Source organism: Monopterus albus, unplaced genomic scaffold, assembly GCF_001952655.1.
Source record: "Monopterus albus unplaced genomic scaffold, M_albus_1.0 scaffold269.1, whole genome shotgun sequence".
In the NCBI taxonomy this organism is placed as follows: domain Eukaryota; kingdom Metazoa; phylum Chordata; class Actinopteri; order Synbranchiformes; family Synbranchidae; genus Monopterus; species Monopterus albus.
This window is the reverse complement of record NW_018128149.1, coordinates 293,810-313,013: the sequence shown is the minus strand read 5'-3', so window position 1 is coordinate 313,013 and position 19,204 is coordinate 293,810. Positions and strand designations below refer to the sequence as shown.

The 19,204-nt window shown below is 44.6% G+C and overlaps 2 protein-coding genes across 3 annotated transcripts in view; both read left to right on the top strand.

The window, feature by feature from the left end:
- LOC109972780 (sodium channel protein type 3 subunit alpha-like) overlaps positions 1 to 7,818 on the top strand; it is a 78,219-nt gene extending 70,401 nt beyond the window's left edge. The window contains exons 9-12 of the mRNA XM_020621910.1: positions 6,063 to 6,204; positions 6,935 to 7,132; positions 7,490 to 7,584; positions 7,734 to 7,818. Of these exons, the coding sequence (XP_020477566.1) occupies positions 6,063 to 6,204; positions 6,935 to 7,132; positions 7,490 to 7,584; positions 7,734 to 7,818 (520 nt within the window). The remainder of the gene's footprint in view (positions 1 to 6,062; positions 6,205 to 6,934; positions 7,133 to 7,489; positions 7,585 to 7,733) is intronic.
- Positions 7,535 to 19,204, top strand: part of LOC109972753 (sodium channel protein type 5 subunit alpha-like) — a 78,106-nt gene continuing 66,436 nt past the window's right edge. Inside the window, exons 1-5 of one of the 2 annotated variants that reach the window (XM_020621865.1) lie at positions 7,535 to 7,659; positions 7,734 to 7,991; positions 8,103 to 8,228; positions 12,056 to 12,176; positions 13,660 to 13,898. In XM_020621865.1, coding sequence (XP_020477521.1) covers positions 7,842 to 7,991; positions 8,103 to 8,228; positions 12,056 to 12,176; positions 13,660 to 13,898 — 636 coding nt within the window. In that variant the 5' untranslated portion in view covers positions 7,535 to 7,659; positions 7,734 to 7,841. Of the gene's footprint in view, positions 7,660 to 7,733; positions 7,992 to 8,102; positions 8,229 to 12,055; positions 12,177 to 13,659; positions 13,899 to 19,204 lie in introns of those variants that run through there. The other variant, XM_020621864.1, reaches the window with a different exon arrangement.

Genomic DNA, 19,204 nt, shown 5'->3' with positions numbered 1-19,204 from the left:
GGCAGTGGAGTCCTGGTGATCTTCTCCGCAGTCTTTATCACTCTCTGCAGGCACTTGTGGTCCATAGCAGTAGTGCTGCCATACCAGACAGTGATGCAGCTGGTCAAGATGCTCTCAATGATGCAGCTGTAGAAGTTGCAAAGGATCCTAGGCAACATGCCAAACCTCTTCAGATGAGGCCTGACTAAGTATTCTACTGTAGACCAGAGACTAAACAGTATTTAAGAAGATTAGTTTACTGTAGATTGAATTAGAATGATCCAAAACTAGATTGGATTAGATTAGAGTACAGTAGGAAGGATTCCAGCAGATTAGCCTCTGTGTAAATGGACTAAAATACAAGCAGGGTGAGAGAGTGAGCATACTGCACATGTCGAGGTCTGGTTCTGTTGTGTGACCGTGTGGTACACATCTCACCTACAGTCTGAATTAGAGGTAAAAATAGAAGTACTGTTTGTGTTTTACGTCAGTAAAGACGGTAAGGGAGCCTGAGCTACGGCCTGTAAAGTCCCTACACATGCACTTGTCTTCATTCCTTGCAGGGACCTTAACCATAACCACCTTAAACTGAGTCACCACCGTTTACATGATGCTGGTCCCCACAGTGAGGGTAATACCAGGTGCACACACACAAACAAACAAGGTCCTTCCACCTCCCATTAGAGGTGGCACAAATGCATCTCCTCGGCAACCGGCACTGGGATACGGTTGCTATAGCAATGCTAAGTACTCTCTTCCTCCCGGACTCAGTTTACCTGAGTGTTATAATTAGAGGTGTGTGTGTGTGTGTTTGTGCGTGCACACAGGAGGTCACAGGGGACAGAATGCGAGCACACACACACACACACACACACACACACACACATTGAAATCCCCAGGACGTCTCCCAAAATAGCCCCGACATGTTTGTCTGTCTTTGAATGAGTCGGCCTGTCTGTCCCTCGCTCCCTGTTTGTTTCTCTCTTTGTGAACTTTATGAACCATGTGTGTTGTGAATGTTCAGCCCCAAAATCGTCCGGACAAGGGCATGTTTACCACTGTGTTGCGTGGCGTGACTGCTTTTAATTACAAGACACACCCAGAAAAGTATTTTAACTTGGTAAAACCATGAAGAAAAGCATTTATAAATCATAAATGTCATGTAATGAATAAGCAGATAAGATCAACTTTGAGTACTCGACAGTTAGTCCTCATACCGTATGTTGTTTAATGCATTAAGTCTGAATTTTAGAGATACCTACAACCCCCCACGCGCCTCTCCCCATCAACACGGAGGCGGCAGGCTGGGCCGGTTTTACTATCTCTGGTGAAGGAATGGAGTAGGGTTGACACGACCCCTCCACGCCAGTTGGGTACCTGTCATACAGAACAGTGGGGTGGAAAATTGGTGCAGCAATCCTGCCTTGAAGGGGCAGAATAAAAGGGACTTGGGTGGCAAATTCCTTCTCGAAGCTGCAGTGTGCTGTGAGGCTTTAAACTCTGAGCATGTGAGCTGGTTAATCTGGCACCGTGTACAAAATACTTTCACCACAGTGCACATACTGAAAGTGGCCAGGAAATCAAACTGTGGACTTTTTACTGCGTCTGATAATTTCAGTTCTAACATCAGATGAGTCAAGCCAAACCCAGTAGAACCATCAGACTCTATTGATCCCAGTGGGAAATCCACCAGCTACCCAGCAGGATGGAAAGTACTTCACAGTATAAGTATATAAGGTAGTTACCATCAGCTCCACCTTTAGCAGCTGCAGCATTAAAGTGATGAACACAGTAACATATCAGTCTCTATGATCCAGTATCAGAGACATTACTGGGACACGGGCTGTTCTGCAGGACGAGTACTGGTACTGCTGGTACTTCATGTTTATTCTGATGCTGATACTTCAGTACTTTTATTTAAATAGCATTTTGAATGCTGGAATTTTAGTTGTAGTGGTACTTTTACACTGTGGTATTGCTGCTTTTATTGAAGTAAACAATTGAAATCCTTCTGCCAGCGCTGAACAGTTGTGCGTTTGAATCTTTGTGTCATTACACCAGCAGACTGTCAGGTTTTTTCAGTGTAGACGTGTGTTGGGTGATGTACTGTAGGTGTGTTGGTGCCGGGCTGAGGACCCCCATTAGTCTAAGTAGGGGGTCTGAAGTACCGTCCCCCCATTAACACAGACATAGGTGTGTGTGAGAGATAACTGGCGGCTCTCACACCCTGACGCCTCACTCACAAACAGACACACGCACACACACACAGCCTCCTGTCTGCATTTTCCAAACCCGTCCCACACACTTTGTTCATCCTCAGGCTTCTTACACATACAGACACACTTGGTCAGCCCATCATACACACTTCACTTCCACACTCACATGCCGCCCTGCTGACTCACTTACCATGAGACGAGTGCATGGATGGATGCAAGTGACACACACATACATCACAGTCAGTAGATATGGTGTGTGCTGGATGCCATGGTCTTGCTCAGGGGTGGTGTCAGACTCGCTGGCATCAAGATGACTGGCTTACACGATGACCGGTTAGTCATGTACTGTGTGTGTGAGTGATGACTTCACCCCCGTGCTATCAAAGTCCCAGTCCACAGTGGGTGGTGTTGCTTTTTCCTCCACATATCTCTTGATTTAGTTTGTAAAGTTTCCAATATCAGCTGCCGATACTGTGCGGGTCCTTAGCCAGGTGCACGTCTCATTGTGTTATCATTGATTGTTACTACTGTAATATTTGTATCAACAGCTCCATGTGATTTTGTTATCAGGTTCCCATTACCATAAAGCACCAATCAGCTGCCGATTCAAAGTTTTAACTACTTTAACATTGATTGCTGGTACTATAGTTTATACTGTATCAAAAAGCTTCTCAGCTTTTCATTATCACATGTACTGTGCATATACGGTACTTTCTATTTTACCACACCGGGAGGAGAAGAAGGCCTCTGGCACGTTTGAGGTTTGATCTTCCATTAAAGCCAACGTCTGACACCGTAATGTTTGGACCTGCAGCTGATCATGATGACTGCTGACATGTGGATATCACACAGACGTGAGGCAGTATTACCGTAAACTGAAATTGGTTGCTCTTACTGTACTACATGCATTATTAGTGACATTGGTTGATGGTTCTCTAAGACTTAATTTGCTGTTTGAAATATTTATGATGTCATCAATATTGATCGTTGTTCCTACTGCAATGCCTGAGTCATCAGTTGGTACTCAAGTTGTTTTTCTTTAGTTTCTTACCGTAATGTTTGGATAAGTAGTGCAGTTAGTCGGAATGTTTTTATTGCATTAATTTGATTGTTGTTACTGTAACTGAAGTGGCTACTTACTGTAGCTTTTGACTACAAGACAGTTGTTGTTACTAGTGATGTGCTGCTTCTCCACTGTGTCGTTTTAATAGCTGGGGTCACTGAGATAAGATTTATGTATCCCAGAGGACAAGTTGGTGTCCACGTTGGTCATTATACAGGGTAAAATAAATACATGCAGCAGACGTACGACAGTCTGTGCAGAATAGACATGAATGAGAGCGCAGGGCATCACCACAGTGTTCATATGTTACAGCAGCTAAACTCTGATTGTCCAAACTGTAGATCTGTTTTGTTGATTTATTCTGTACATGCAGCATCTATTTCCTGTCTGTCCGACCTAGAAAAGGGTCCCTCCTCTGTTGCACCTCCTGAGGGTTCTTCTTTTTCTTCTGTTGAGGCGGGTTCCTAATCCGATTCAAGGGCCTGACAGAAGGGGCCGTGTGTCGTATGGACTGTAAGGCCCCTTGAGACAAACTTTGATTTGTGATATTGGGCTCATCTTCCTGTTTCGCCATACAGTATGCCGTACACAAAATAAAGTTAAACTGTAATATTCTGCCAGCTGGAGCACCAGAATATTATTAAAACAATAAGTTGTCTAAAAATACAGTAATTTTTTGTAACTTTAAATGTAGTTTTTCCTCTTTAATTTTAAATGAAAGTTTGTGTATTAAAAAGGTTTTTAAAAACAGATACTATCCCAGGAATTTTCCCTTTATAAAAATGATAAAACAGATCATTTTAAATATATTGACAATATACTGCAAATTTAAAAATACATTTATAGTATTATTAGTGAGTATTCATTGTAGTTTCACAAAAGTTTTCACAGTATATCTATATTTTATTGCCGTTTTTGTGTATTTTGGCAAAATCTGTAAAATACATTCGGCAAATAAATTCTGTAAAACCTACAGGTTTCAGTTTGCTGTCACTGAGCCAGCGCCCCCTCCTGCCAGTGGGTCGTCATGGTGACCGGCTGCACCTGAGAGGTGGCGGTTGCCAAGAACACTGAGGGTTTACTCTCCTGGGGTGGTCCCTCTGTCACTGGGCAGCCTCACTATGCCCCAGTGCTCTCACAGCCACGTAGCCTTTGTTTAAACTTCAGACAACACTCTCACACCCTCAGCCCGACTCGCTCTGCGCTTATCCCCTCACCTAGTTCGACTTTTTTAGTTTAATAACCTGAACTGGCATTTGCACCCTCAGTGTTTGTGAACTCCCCATGTTGTTACAAACCAAGTTAGTAACAGCACTGATTCCTAAATATGGCCATTACAATAACTTTACTTTCCGTGCACTGGTCCCACGCTTAATGTGCATTTTTATTTAGTGCAACAAATGAAAACATTATTTCGGTGTAACTGTCACTCTGCAGATATTTCTCACTCCATCTGTTCCTTTCACACAGCTGTGTTATGCAAATGTTATATAACTGGCTAGTTTATTTACATGTGCTCATAGTTAATTACCATTACCAGCTCCCACTAAATGTTGTGTAGTGAGGTTATAATAAATACAAGCAGGTTGGCCAGTGATGAGTCTTGAAAGCTTCTCAGCCGCTGAGATGGCCCGGCAGGGGCGGGGCCAGTAGGGTGGGTCGCCACAGTGGGCTGCTGACTGCAAGGTTGTTGCCGGACATGCAGCATCTGCAGCGGCAGCCTTTTCTGTGACTCAGCATGAAGCTCCCAAGTTCATGCTGTGGTGCTCGTGATTATGCAGGCGTCTTAAAAAAAAACTCTGTTTAACTATTTAACCTTTAGCTTCCTCTGACAGTTTAGTTTCTTTGGTCGCAGCTAACAAAGTTAGCATCCTTCACTTTTTGTATTGAATACGAACGACCTTACTTACTCTGTGACCTACCAGAAAACATTCAATAAGTCAACACATTTAAATCAGATTAACAAGACAGAGGTTCACAGAAGCTGTTGAGTAAATTTACAAACCTAAGACAGGAGTTTACACAACATGCAGTATTTAATGAAGACAACATGTGCTTGTGTTAGAAGAACAAACTGTGTTTTGACTTGACCCCTTCCTCTCATACTTTGGAATTCTCTTTTACAGTGTGACAGCCTTGGTGTTCATCCCCGGTGGCTTGTTGTGGGCAGCAGCAGCTTCTCATCCCAGCTGTGAATCTCAGCAGCCCCCTCGCTGGCCAGCGCACCACCGATGGGGCTGCTGTGCATCAGTGGATCAGCGGTGACTGTGTGGGCGGTGATGAATTTGATAGGATATGAACGTGGAATATCACTTATGATGAATGTTGTCCCCCGTGTTATCTGTTCCGTCTCTGTGGCGACATGTGTGGGCGGGTCCCGCTCGCACAGCGATAATAAGCCTTCAGTCAAAACAGTGAGGAGGAAACAGAGCTTGCTTTACTGGTAGGAATAAATAGACACAGCGGATAGTTAGACAGGTCGATAAATAGATCGATTGGTAGTTACAGTATGTGCTGTGTTCTGGTTTAAACGTCTCAGCTCAGAGTGCTCCTACACCCACATCCTGCACAAACCTGTGGTGTCAGGTTTGTCAAATCACAGACTGGAGGGAAACGGTAGTTGCATTTATATAATCGCCCACCCCCTGATCGCTCGGTCGCTAGCATCTTCAACACCAGATACTGAAAACTCCCAAGTACAAAAAATCTGCAGATGAGTGTGTTGTGACAGCTTTTCAAGCGGTTTCACATTGTGACACACAGACACACTAAATAAGGCTGGTGTGTGTGTGTTTGTGTTGCAGAAAGTGTCCAGATGGGTTCAACTGTCTGAAGGTCGGAAAGAACCCCAACTACGGCTACACCAGCTTTGACACTTTTGGCTGGGCCTTCCTGTCCCTGTTCCGCCTCATGACACAAGACTACTGGGAAAACCTCTACCACCAGGTAAGGCTCACAGAAAGGCTTGGTTTCATGTATGTGTGCATACTAAGCAGTATGCAGTATGTGTAGTTTCTCTCCTGTCATTCATGATGTAGCCACATAAATACCGACTGGCTTGCTGTATGAAGAAGACCTTTTTCTGTTGCTTTTCCTGTGTGATTTTCTTATTTTTCATTTTATAATAATGGTAGTCAGGTCAAAATAATATGTAAAGAACTGCACAGACTGCAGTATGTGCAGTATTTTAATTTAATTCATGTTAATTGTTTAGCAGAACATAAATTATTTTGTATTGACCCTTAAAGAACATACAGATGTGGTGACAGTGCACAAAGATCGTGGTTCAGTTCATTTTTGGTACAGGAAGGGGAAATTTTTTTTTTTTTAAATATATTTTTTATCCTAATCAAACTGAGAATTAAATCAATTTTTTAAATTTTAAATGAAACAAATGAAATGTATAAAACTAAAGTAGAATAAAAAATAGAACGCTCTAAAAACCAAAGAAAAGCTGTTTAAATGATGAAGTGTTGTTCATTTTCAGATGAGTTAACAGGTCTGACGTGTTGCCATAAACACGCCCGGTCACCACTGAACGAACATATTAAGTAGCCAATGGGAACGCAATAAGTCAACGAGTCATGATGACCACTTGTTCTGCACAGGTCTCCTACATGTGTTATACCTGTGTCCTTCACTCCTGTTAACATGTGCTCATCTTTTGTGCCTGTAGACTCTGCGTTCGGCCGGAAAGACCTACATGGTGTTTTTCGTGGTGGTGATATTCCTGGGCTCCTTCTACCTGGTGAACCTCATCCTGGCCGTGGTCGCAATGGCGTATGAAGAGCAGAATCAGGCGACCATTGCAGAGGCCTGCCAGAAGGAGCGGGAGTTCCAGCAGGCCATGGAGAAGCTAAAGAAAGAGCAGCAGGTAGACCGGCTGTTGTTGCTGGTTTTTAACTATTGGACCCAGTTTCCTGAGCTGGATTTGACTGGTCTGCTTATAGGATACGCCCATGGGTTTAGTACACACCTGTTAGAGAATTATCATCACTGTAGCCTCCGATAGGGTTGGGTTTAGGTTTGGAAATCTAAAACCATGTACCCACTTACCTTCTGCTTTACCTTCTGTTCATGTTTTTTATGTAAAAAAAAAAAAAGTACACTTTATAAATATTTATCATTCATACATTTCTAGTAACAATGTTGTAATCCCTTATTTTATACCTTGTTTACTACAGTTACATTTTAGAACACTACTTTTAAGGACACACACTTCCTCCACCAGGTTGCCTCACAAAAAATTCTTGACTCGGACTCGATGAGGCACCTTCCAGCCCACCATCGGACAGCTGGCAAGAGCGGAGGCAGAGCCAAGTGCTGGTGGGCGTGGCTGACGTGGAGGCCAACCTGTCAGAGGAGAAGTTGCTGCAGGTGGACATCGTGGATGGGGCAAAGGTGAGGAAAGAAGAGTGTGAAGTCTTTTTATTCTCTGAGCTAAGAGCTAACACCTCCCTCTTCTCCTCCTCTAGCCGCTCCACCCACTCCTCGCTCGTTCGTTTTCCACAAGGACTCGGCGAAGCAGTCAGGTGTCCTCCATCTTCAACTTTCGTCTGAGAAGCCGGGGGTCGGAGGGGGAGATGGCTGACGACGAGTACAGTGTCCCAGGTGATGTGGTGGACAGCGTTGGAGGCCGAACCTACAGCGGCGGGACATTCAGTGGCATCGTGCCCAATCCATGGCCCAAACGGCGACCGAGCACCTATAGCACGGCCAGCAGGAGCTCGCAGGTGAGCTGCACATGCACATTTTCATACATGCACATATACTGTATACTGTATATATGCAGTACTCAGGTCTCTGTGCACACTCTCATCTCCTCCTCCTGTTTGTGTTTCCAGGTATTTTACCCAACTTTAAACATCAATGGGAAGGTGTTTGTTACCATGGACCAGAACGGGGTTTCCCCACCACCGATGCAGGGCCAGCTGCCTGCATGCACCATGGAGAAGGTCAAAGAGGAGAGCGTGAGTCCTGTACACTGACTGTATATAAACACTGGATAAACCCACTGTGACGTCACCCACTGGTGGGGCCACAGTGGTGTGGTGGGTAGAGCAGTGCCTGCAGTTCACATGTCAAAGTGTCCTTGGGCAAGACACTGAACCCCAAGCTGCCCGGGGCCCTCGGCTCCATACAAAATTTCGTTGTACGTGTCACAATGTTACATTAAAATAAAGCTGCTTCTTCTTGATATCTGAAGAGCTGCTGTGAAGGTCTGGCCATCACCATATTGGCAGCGCTTCACTCCACCTGCTAGCTCTAGTCCAAAAATGGGCAAAGAGGCGGTGCAGGAGTGGAGCTGGCTAGGCAGCTAGTGGCTAGCCACCTATGGCGGGAACATTAGTGGCCACGCCCTTAATTAATGCATAACTTTGAGTTGTCATGGAAGGGTAAAATTAGCTCTAGAGACCTAAACCATCTTTTTGTTCCAGGCTGTAAAGTTGGGCAGTTTCACACGGGAGCCTATGGGGACTGACTCCCTTTTGTAGCCTGCCTCCTAACCTCTAGTGGCCGTTCAAGGAACTGCAGGTTTAAACACTTCTGCATTTCTCAGCCTCAGAGCTTGCCACTTGATACTGTGTCCTGAGCGAGTAGGTGTGTCTGTGTACATGGTTGAGTAGAAACATTTGAGTTTAATACTGTTGTTGTGAGGACATGTTGTCTTCACCCCATCAAGGCCTGTTTGAGGGTTAGGATTTGGTTTCAGGGTTCAGGTTAGAACCAGGTTTAGGTCAGGGCGAGGGGTTGGGGGCGCATTATGTCAGTGAGTGTCCTCACAGCTATAGAAAGACCAATATGTCTGTGTGTGTGTCCTTTGCATGGAAACAATGGCGGAGCCTACAGCCATCCGACTCTCAGACATGTGGGTTGTGAATCAGCGCTTTGCATAACTGCACTCTGATATCATGAGCTAAACACACAAACACACACACAATTGCATCTACCAGCTCAGATAGCAGTGCTGTGGTATTCCCTCCATCCACACACACACACACACACACACACACACACAGTGCCCCTGCTATGGCATCATGTGCTAAAACCACACATACCAGTACAGGCATGTTACTAATGTGTCCTTCCTTTGCACACACACTCACACACAACACACACACACCAGTGCTGCTGCTAGCAAGATACACACAACTTCATGTTTTTGCTTTTTCTCACAAAATCACTGCATTCACACCATTGCTGATGTAGAACACTGTGGATTTAGTTGCTCCAAAGCCAACAGAATGTTTTAAATATTAATCTGGATTCTTTTATCACCAGACCTAAAACATCAAAACAAGGTCTGTTTAGTCACTCACAGATTGATGAAGGAATGTTTGGCATCTTTAAAATCTGATTAGAAAGAAAAGAAACTGGAGTCTTAAGGTGGCGACGCACAGAAACTGCCTAGCTGATTGTGGTTATTACTATTACGGTTCTTATAACGGGTTGTTTTCTCATTTTGATCATTTCTGATGAACTTGAAATTATGAAAACATTTCAATTTTCACTTTTCATGTTTGGAGTTTTAGTTTGACCATGACTTTGTCTACCGATGTTCTGTCGTGAAATACAGTGTCAGACCTATGGAGCAGGCAGGCTGAGATTCAGTCTTCTCTCTCTCTCACAGAAAACCCGTAGCAACCAAACGCCAGCAGCTCTGTGTCATAAAGGATTCTGTTTATTTTAATAGTGCCTACACTTTTCTTTTCCCCATCAGGCACTAGGTCAGAGTATCACAAGGACAAACAGAGCTGCTCCATGCCTGGAGGTGTTCAGTCACCTCCACCTGCTGACAGCCAGCCCCTAGGCCTACACTGTTATATAAGAAAAGGAAGGAGTGGTGTGACCACTTTATTAGGTATATTAGTACAGTCTAATGCAATCCAGTGCAACTGTTCTTCTGTGTTTCTGTTGACATGCTTTTTGCCTCTAAGCAGTGAGGTCGTAGTCGAGGGTGTAGCTGTTGTAGTGACACTTTATTTTACAGGTTTCCTGTAAAGAGCCCTGTGGTCTGGTGCTAATCACAGAAAGATAAAGACAAAGATCTGAGACTGTTTTTTTCAGTTAGTCCACTGAGTTGTGTTGAGTTTATTATTGGCTTCCAGGTGAATTTTCATGAAAGGAATTGCTTAGTTTAAACCCACAGGTCGACACACTACTGACAAACCACAAGTCCATCTTGTTTTATTAAATGAGTCTTAGTCATTGTAGAAATTTGTTTCCTGCTGTTGAGAAGTTCCAACAAATAAATAAGTGAAAATTCCTGCACAGTTTTGTAAAGTTGCTCTTTACTGAAATGTCGCCTACTGAATGGAACCTGCAGGGGCTGTGTGGGACCGTACAGCAGTGCTGAGTTTCATCGTTTGAAATGTTCCTGCTTCCTGGTGTTCGTGAAGAGCACCAACGTGTTGCCCTGCTGCTCAGACTGACGGAGAGACAAGTGGGTGGAGGATGGACTGAGCAAACACTTGGATGCCATGGAAATGTTACCATAGCAACGCACACCAGTTAACAGAAGCTAAATTAGTGCTCAGCTGGCTGCTGTTTCTTATATATTTAAATGTGTGTGTTTCCGTGGCACACAGACAGGATGTAGGCACAGCCATGGGCAGGGACCTTAAGGTCCATGTATCGCATCTCATTGGAGGAACAGTTGCAAGCGTTATGCAATCACACCTGAGCAAGCTAGGTTCATGTTTGGGAGCGCTGTGAAGTCCTGAGCCCTCTGTCACATTCTCTGAGCAGATCTCTAGTTCACATTTAGTGGAGATAGTGGCGTTTCAGAGAGAACAAAGAACGGCTAAATGTGTAGAAAGTGATACACAAACACATTTAGAATACTCCTGTTTGGTGGAACACTGCACTGCTGCCAGTAGTTTTGTAGTCATTTGATTGAGTTTCCACCAGAAAGGTTAACAGTTCCATCACGGTCCTCTGATTCATTCCATTCCATTTCAACTTTATTTATAATGCACTAAAAACAACCAGGGTGGACCAAAGTGCTGTACAGTGTAAATAAGAATATACAATAAAAATAAACATAACTTACAAGTACAGATAAAATCAACACCAATATAAGATATCAAAACGGCAATGAGAATAAATGAGTTTTCAAAGGGGACTTAAAAACAGGGAAAGAAGAGGCTTGTCTGATAGTCATCTACAGGCGCCCTGCTCCCTGGGCCCCTGGGCCTTTACCTGGTAGGTCAAGGCAGTGATCCATCCATGCCTGACCTACTGGGTACAGGCCTGACCGTGCACTTAAACCAAGTCTTCACCCTAAAATTCACTGATTTCCATGGTGAGGACCAGCATCAGGTCCCCACAAGGCAGGCCAAGTCTTCACAATGTGGATGTGTAAACAGGTTTCTATCTGGACTCTGTCGGTAATACCAGGCGCGCGCACACACACATACACACACACACACACACACACTGTACACACTGAACAGTGGTCATTACCTGTTGCCCTGTGATAACAAACACATGCACAAACACACAAGGAAACAGCAGCATCGTGTTTGACCCATTTGACCTGACATAAACCTGTGAGTGATGCTGTCACCATGGCAACAGAGAAGTGGATGACAGCTTATACTCATGAATGAACCTTTAGCATGTGTGTCTGGGTCTCAGTGTGTATGTGTTCATGAAGCTGTGTGTGTTATGTTTGTGTTCCAGCAGTATATTTACTGTATATTATGAAGAGGCTTTGCTCCAGTTTGTGGTTCCACATTCTGAAGTGGCTGTGAAGAGCGTAAATGATGCCATCCTGTCCCACTCTCTGTCTCAGGTCCCCACATCCAGCACAGAGCTCAGTACGATGCTCTTACCTCGGCCGTCGTCCACACAGGGCTCGGAGCGGAGGGGGAGGGCTCTCAGCGCTGCCAGCTATCTCACTGATGCCATGGAAGGTGAGGGCATCAAAACAACCAGCAGTGACAAGTGGTAACACATGAGCAACAGGCTTGTCTTTGAAAATGCACACTTCTGATTGGCTGACAAATGTACACTGTCTGGCCAGTCTGCTTTGTGTAACCAACTAAAATAACCAAGGGTCAGATTTAAAGCTCGTCTACCTAAAGTCTTTTCAGCCTAGAGGTTCCAGTGAGACTCGAACTGACACCATTAGCAGCTCCTAACCACTCTCCGCCCCTCACCTCACACCAAGTTTTGCTACAACATAAACTACAGATGTCTGGTTGGGACAAACTGTATTGCTGATGTTACACAAAGCACTGACGTTACACCAAGCTCCAGTTCCTTCCAAATTAACATCATAAAAAAACTAAACTCAAAGGTAGCATCCTGACCATGCTAGGTGGCTAATGCTACCAAAACAAACAGGCTAGCTTCAGATGCTAACACATCCAGAAGAAAGAACACCACATCTGGATCCAGTCTGAGTCCTCTGGCTGCTTTTAACCATCTCTTCTTAAAACAACCAGGAATGAGAAGGACAGTGTGTAAGGAATGATGCTGTTTGTAACTTGATTTCCTTTGCTTCTAGGCAGCCGCTGATCTTGCATCATTTCTGTCCAAATGAATTTTTACAAACCTAGTTAATACAGTGATATTAGCTGAGAAAGGGTCTCTGCATCACCTCCCACTCCCCATTCATATTTATGTGTTTTTGTAATTATGTTTCAATACACAACTGTAACCTCGTCTGACTTTTGTGTTTTCACTTTTGTGGGTGTCTGTGTGTGATTGTGTAACCATGTATTTGGCTGAATTTTGCATCTAAGTGAGTCTGTTGACGCTGTGTGTGTGTGTATTGATAAGGGATTGTGTAGCCATGTCTGACTTTGTATCTGTGTGCATGTGTGTGTGTTGTTGCCCCAGCCAATCCCAGGGGAACACTGGCTTTGTTTGTGGGAAACAGAATGACATAAAGGGGGAGGGGCATTATCCTGGCTACCATCATCAGCCATGAGATCAATCCAAGTTTGTGTGTGAGATGAGTTTTGGGTTCATATCTGTCCAAATCCACATTGATGTATGTGTCTGCTGAGTCACCGTCTTCCCCCTCAGCAGCGGCTGCTCTTAGAGAACAGATCATTATACAGGAAGATAGAGAAACCCACTGCCTCCCGCCTCATTCCATCATCTGTGCACCCTTCTTTCCTTCCCTTCCTCCTCCCTTTCCTTCTTCTATCCTGCTCTTTTTTTTTTAACTGCTTCTGTTGTGTACTTAGAGTTGTGTTCAACATAAACAACAACTCTGTTCCTATCTGAAGGGCGGTGCTTGTGAGATATGGCTTGTTCTTTAACCTTGTCAGGATTATACCTGTTTCTGTCCCCCCACCCCCCAGTCTTCCTCTCTATCTCTTATGTAACTGTATTTAGCTAACTCCTCTCCTCATGCTTCCTCCTGTTTTGTCCCGGGACGTGCAGAACTGGAGGAGTCCCATAAGAAGTGTCCCCCCTGCTGGTACGTCTTTGCCCACCGGTACCTGGTGTGGGAATGCTGCCCCACGTGGCTGAAGGTGAAGCAGCTGGTGAAGATCATGGTAACAGACCCCTTCCTGGACCTAGCCATCACTGTCTGCATCGTCCTCAACACGCTCTTCATGGCCATGGAGCACCACCCTATGACCGCGGAGTTTAACTGCATGCTCAGCATTGGCAACCAGGTAGGCTGGAAGGAAAGCGGCGTCCTGGTGTCGTGTTTGTGACTGATACCAATATGGATCTATATGGGTTCTGTGATACGTAAAACAGTCTGTGTCATCAGATACAATTTGTTTTTGCAGAGTAATTTTTCAGTTAGATTTTTGATTTAGATTCAGACCAGGTCTAAAAAAGAATTTATGTTTAACATCAGATTTACTCTTAAAAGCATTTTCTTAATGTGCAAAGTGGTGTTGAAGAACAGCTTTCCACACTGTGTTGTAGGGCTGCAGGTAACAAACCACAGCAGGCGTTCATGCCTATGTGTGCAGTAAACAGACTCGAGGTGGAGGCTGTCTGGGATGTGAAACTGCCTCAGTCCCTTCTGTACACTTCAGAGAGGAACAACAAACAGTAGTGTCTCTGGTTTGGGGACAGAAGTGTGTGTGGTGTGTCTGCCTCAGTGGAGCAGCGAGGTGGGGTTCAGGAACTGACAGAAACAGGTCGGAGAACTTTAAACTGCTGTGGCTAACTCTGGTGTCGGATCCTGCTGGTGAGCTGATGATGTGACTGGGGCTGATGGGTCGATGCAGTATGGTAAATGGTTGACCTGAGGTGGGGATGTGTTGGGCGATGTCAGGTTTGCTCAGCTCAGGCTCTGGGCGGCTGTGGATCAGTGCTGGTCAGTCACTGGGACCAGTGATATGACATGAGCATGTTTCCATTCGCCTTATGATGTAGTTTCCAGTTATGGTGTATAACTGACCCAGTAAAACGCTCACGTGTGACAATTTGGCTTGTTAGTGAAAATCATGTTTGTGCATAAAATCTTTCTAAATAAAAGAGAAAATAACCAGAATTCCAGGTTTTTAAAAAATGACAGCTACAGTCAACTGCACCAACTTCACCGTCACAGACAGCGGTGGCCTTACACCAGGCCAAACTGAAATGAGACCGTCTGGTCTACAGAGAGTTTCCTCCTTACATTACCAGCTGTTCCTGCCCTTACGTTGCGTTACAAAGCACTGCCCCTGTTGCCTAGCAACCTTGACAGCTGCTCTGTTCTTTGGGGCGCCACAAAGGATACACCAGTTGGAGCCTTCATTACCCGGGCGGAAGGACGCATTTCTCGCCTGCATTTGAAGGAGCCGTCGAAATGGGACGGCCTTGTTGCGACACAGTTGGTCTTCAAGTGCAGCCTTCGTAGGATGTGTCCCTTGAATTGGGACACTGAGAACAGCAGCATTATTTATCCATCAGCCTCCCCCCTCTCTGAAGAGCGGCATCGGCCATCGGTCCACCATTAATTTCAGCAGTAGTGAGGGGATAGACAAGTTCCCGGTTTCCCAGGAGTTAAACACCTGGTCCACTGTCTTTTAGCTTCCACAAGTGAGACAACTCCAACAACAAACCCAAGGAACGTCATTCAGTCAGCAGTCTCCACAATCTCCCTATAATACTGCTGTCTCCCTGCCTGCAGTGCGATGGAGTCTAGACTTCTTCTCCAGCTCAGTCCAGAACTGCTCAGGTCTCAGAGAAAAGCTGAGTCATGTCACTCTGGAGGGCCTCTTTAAAGGATCAAACCTTTCTCTTGCTTACGTAGCATTTAGCCCTTCTGATGAACAGGAAACCCCGTGCTCTGCGTGTGTGTGTGTTACATAAGGCGGTGTGTAGAGGATCACATCAGGACAATGTGCTGACAAAATCGATGTGGGCTAATGTTTTCTCTGTTTGCTGTTGTTTGTCATGCGCTCTAACTTTGCTCTTTGGGCTTCACATACTTCCATGTCAGTCAATAGTAGTACTTCTGTGAGTGTAATAATGTAAAGGATACATACCATTTACTGAAAGCTTTTATCTGCACTGTGCTTTTAGTGCATTATGGGTTCTGAGTGAACTTCAGCTTGTACATCTCTGATAGTTGATGCACACGGTGCTGCTGGACTCAGACTGGTCCTGCTCATTGCTTTGGGTATAAACATGTTTGTAATGAAACTGCTGATAGATGAAGAACTGTCGTTTCATTTGATTCGTTCAGCTTGACGTTCTGGTCATACTACCGGCGTCTCTGTAGGAGGGGGAGTTGTTCGGTAGAATCACCTAGCTTGGTTACAGTCAAAGAAATATGATGATGCCAAAGAGCCAAATCTGCAAGTTGACCTACAGCTAACTGCTCTGCAGCTGTGTCCACCTCATTCACCTCTGGATGACCACACTGCTCAGGGACTAGAGGATGACATGGCTGTTTTTACCTGTTCAAACTGCTGATTGTGTCTATAAACAAGTCACTGTAGAAGGTGGAAATGCTTAAAAAGCCAGTGTAGTGTTTTGGCCATATTTTTAGTTTGTGGAGGTACTGTACATCTCTGGACGGGTTATGAGACGATGGGCTCCTGAGCACAGATGTGTTTTTGTTGTTCTGCATATGTACAGTATTTCTAGTCTTCCTGCTGTGTTTGGGGTCTCTTCTCTCTCTGTTCTGTGTCTTTGTAGTCATGTTTTTGTCTCCTGTTTCTCATATCTTTTTCTTGTTTAACTTTCCAACAGAAAGGCAGTCCCTTTACAGTCCTCTGGTCTAGGGGCCCCCTGACTCCTGGGGCCCCTTGGCCTGTTCCTGAAATGCCTTTTCTCTAATCCATCCTTAGGTATAGCCTCTTCTCTGAAATGTTATGCAGATCATTTGGTTCTGTGCTGTAGATTAGATGTCCTGAATCATCTTTTAGGAGAAACAAGTCCTGCATTTCCTCTGGAGGACTTTAGGACTTTTATGAGTGGTCTCCACCATAGTCTTATTAATATGAATGAAAAATGGGCTGTGCAGTCGGCTGTAGTCTGTGGAGAGGACGACAGAGATAAACTGTGTGTGTGTGTGTGTGACTCCTGCTAAAGCTGTGATCTGCTGCACTCTACAGTGTGAGGCTGTTGTCAGGCGTCTACACACACACACACACACACACACACACACACACACACACCCTGTGCACGGCCCTGTCCTTGCTCAGGGGCACCGGCGCAGTGCATATTAAATAAATAAATGTCTATATTAAATATTGAAGTTAAACATAATTACAGTGGGTACGGAAAGTATTCAAACCCCCTTAAAATTTTCACTCTTTGTTATATTGCAGCCATATGCTAAAATCATTTAAGTTTATTTTTTCCTCATTAATGTACACACAGCACCCCATATTGACAGAAAAACACAGAATTTTTGACATTTTTGCAGATTTATTAAAAAAGAAAAACTGAAATATCACATGGTCATAAGTATTCAGACCCTTTGCTCAGTATTTAGTAGAAGCAGCCTTTTGAGCTAATACAGCCATGAGTCTTTTTGGGAATGATGCAACAAGTTTTTCACACCTGCATTTGGGGATCCTCTGCCATTCCTCCTTGCAGATCCTCTCCAGTTCTGTCAGGTTGGATGGTAAACGTTGGTGGACAGCCATTTTCAGGTCTCTCCAGAGATGCTCAATTGGGTTTAAGTCAGGGCTCTGGCGGGGCCATTCAAGAACAGTCACGGAGTTGTTGTGAAGCCACTCCTTCGTTATTTTAGCTGTGTGCTTAGGGTCATTGTCTTGTTGGAAGGTGAACCTTCGGCCCAGTCTGAGGTCCTGAGCACTCTGGAGAAGGTGTTCGTCCAGGATATCCCTGTACTTGGCCACATTCATCCTTCCCTCGATTGCAACCAGTCGTCCGGTCCCTGCAGCTGAAAAACACCCCCATAGCATGATGCTGCCACCACCATGCTTCACTGTTGGGACTGTATTGGACAGGTGATGAGCAGTGCCTGGTTTTCTCCACACATACCGCTTAGAATTAAGGCCAAAAAGTTCTATCTTGGTCTCATCAGACCAGAGAATCTTATTTCTCACCATCTTGGAGTCCTTCAGGTGTTTTTTAGCAAACTCCATGCAGGCTTTCATGTGTCTTGCACTGAGGAGAGGCTTCCGTCGGGGCACTCTGCCCTAAAGCCCCGACTGGTGGAGGGCTGCAGTGATGGTTGACTTTTTACAACTTTCTCCCATCTCCCGACTGCATCTCTGGAGCTCAGCCACAGTCATCTTTGGGTTCTTCTGTACCTCTCTCACCAAGGCTCTTCTCCCCCGATAGCTCAGTTTGGCCGGACGGCCAGCTCTAGGAAGGGTTCTGGTCGTCCCAAATGTCTTCCATTTAAGGATTATGGAGGCCACTGTGCTCTTTGGAACCTTAAGTGCAGCAGAAATTTTTTTTGTAACCTTGGCCAGATCTGTGCCTTGCCACAATTCTGTCTCTGAGCTCTTCAGGCAGTTCCTTTGACCTCATGATTCTCATTTGCTCTGACATGCACTGTGAGCTGTAGGGTCTTATGTAGACAGGTGTGTGGCTTTCCTAATCACATCCAATCAGTATAATCAAACACAGTTGGACTCAAATGAAGGTGTAGAACCATCTCAGGGATGATCAGAAGAAATGGACAGCACCTACGTTAAATATATGAGTGTCACAGCAAAGGGTCTGAATACTTATGACCATGTGATATTTCAGTTTTTCTTTTTTAATAAATCTGCAAAAATGTCAAAAATTCTGTGTTTTTATGTCAATATGGGGTGCTGTGTGTACATTAATGAGGGAAAAAATGAACTTAAATGATTTTAGCATATGGCTGCAATATAACAAAGAGTGAAAATTTTAAGGGGGTTTGAATACTTTCTGTACCCACTCTAAAAGTGAAAGAAACATTAATGAACTCTGGACTCAAACAAGCAACGTAACTGTTGTAATGAAATCCCTGTGAACTGTCTATGTCTCGCTGGTCTGACTGGCCTCGACCCACCTGTGTGTGTGTGTGTGGGTGGGGTCTTTATATACTTGTGCGAACCATCCCCTGACGGAACACCTTTCTTGTGTGGACCTTTAGGGTGGTCCAAACGTGGAAAATGCTAGGATAGGCTCCTTTCATTCTAAAGAATGATCTGTCTAAGTTTCAGAAGATGTCCACATACAGAGAGTAAAGTCAGAAAAATGTGTGCCAGCTTGTGCTCTAAAAGTATCATGCTCTGATTAAATACTGCTTAAGCTGAATTCATGCAATACTGCCTGTGTCTTTAAAAGGGCGCAAACAGGGCAGCTTAGAAGTGGGCGGGAATCAAGCAATATTTATAACACGTGGAGCTTGAGGCTCACCTTCAACTAATGTTGCATTAAATGCATGCCTCAACACTGCGAAGACTGTGGTAGCACCACAATGGGTATACTGAGAGATACGACGAGGAGAGAACCATGAAAGCTGAATTAGACGAAAAACTGCAAATTGTCCAGGTAAGATTTATGAAACTAGTTAGTTGTT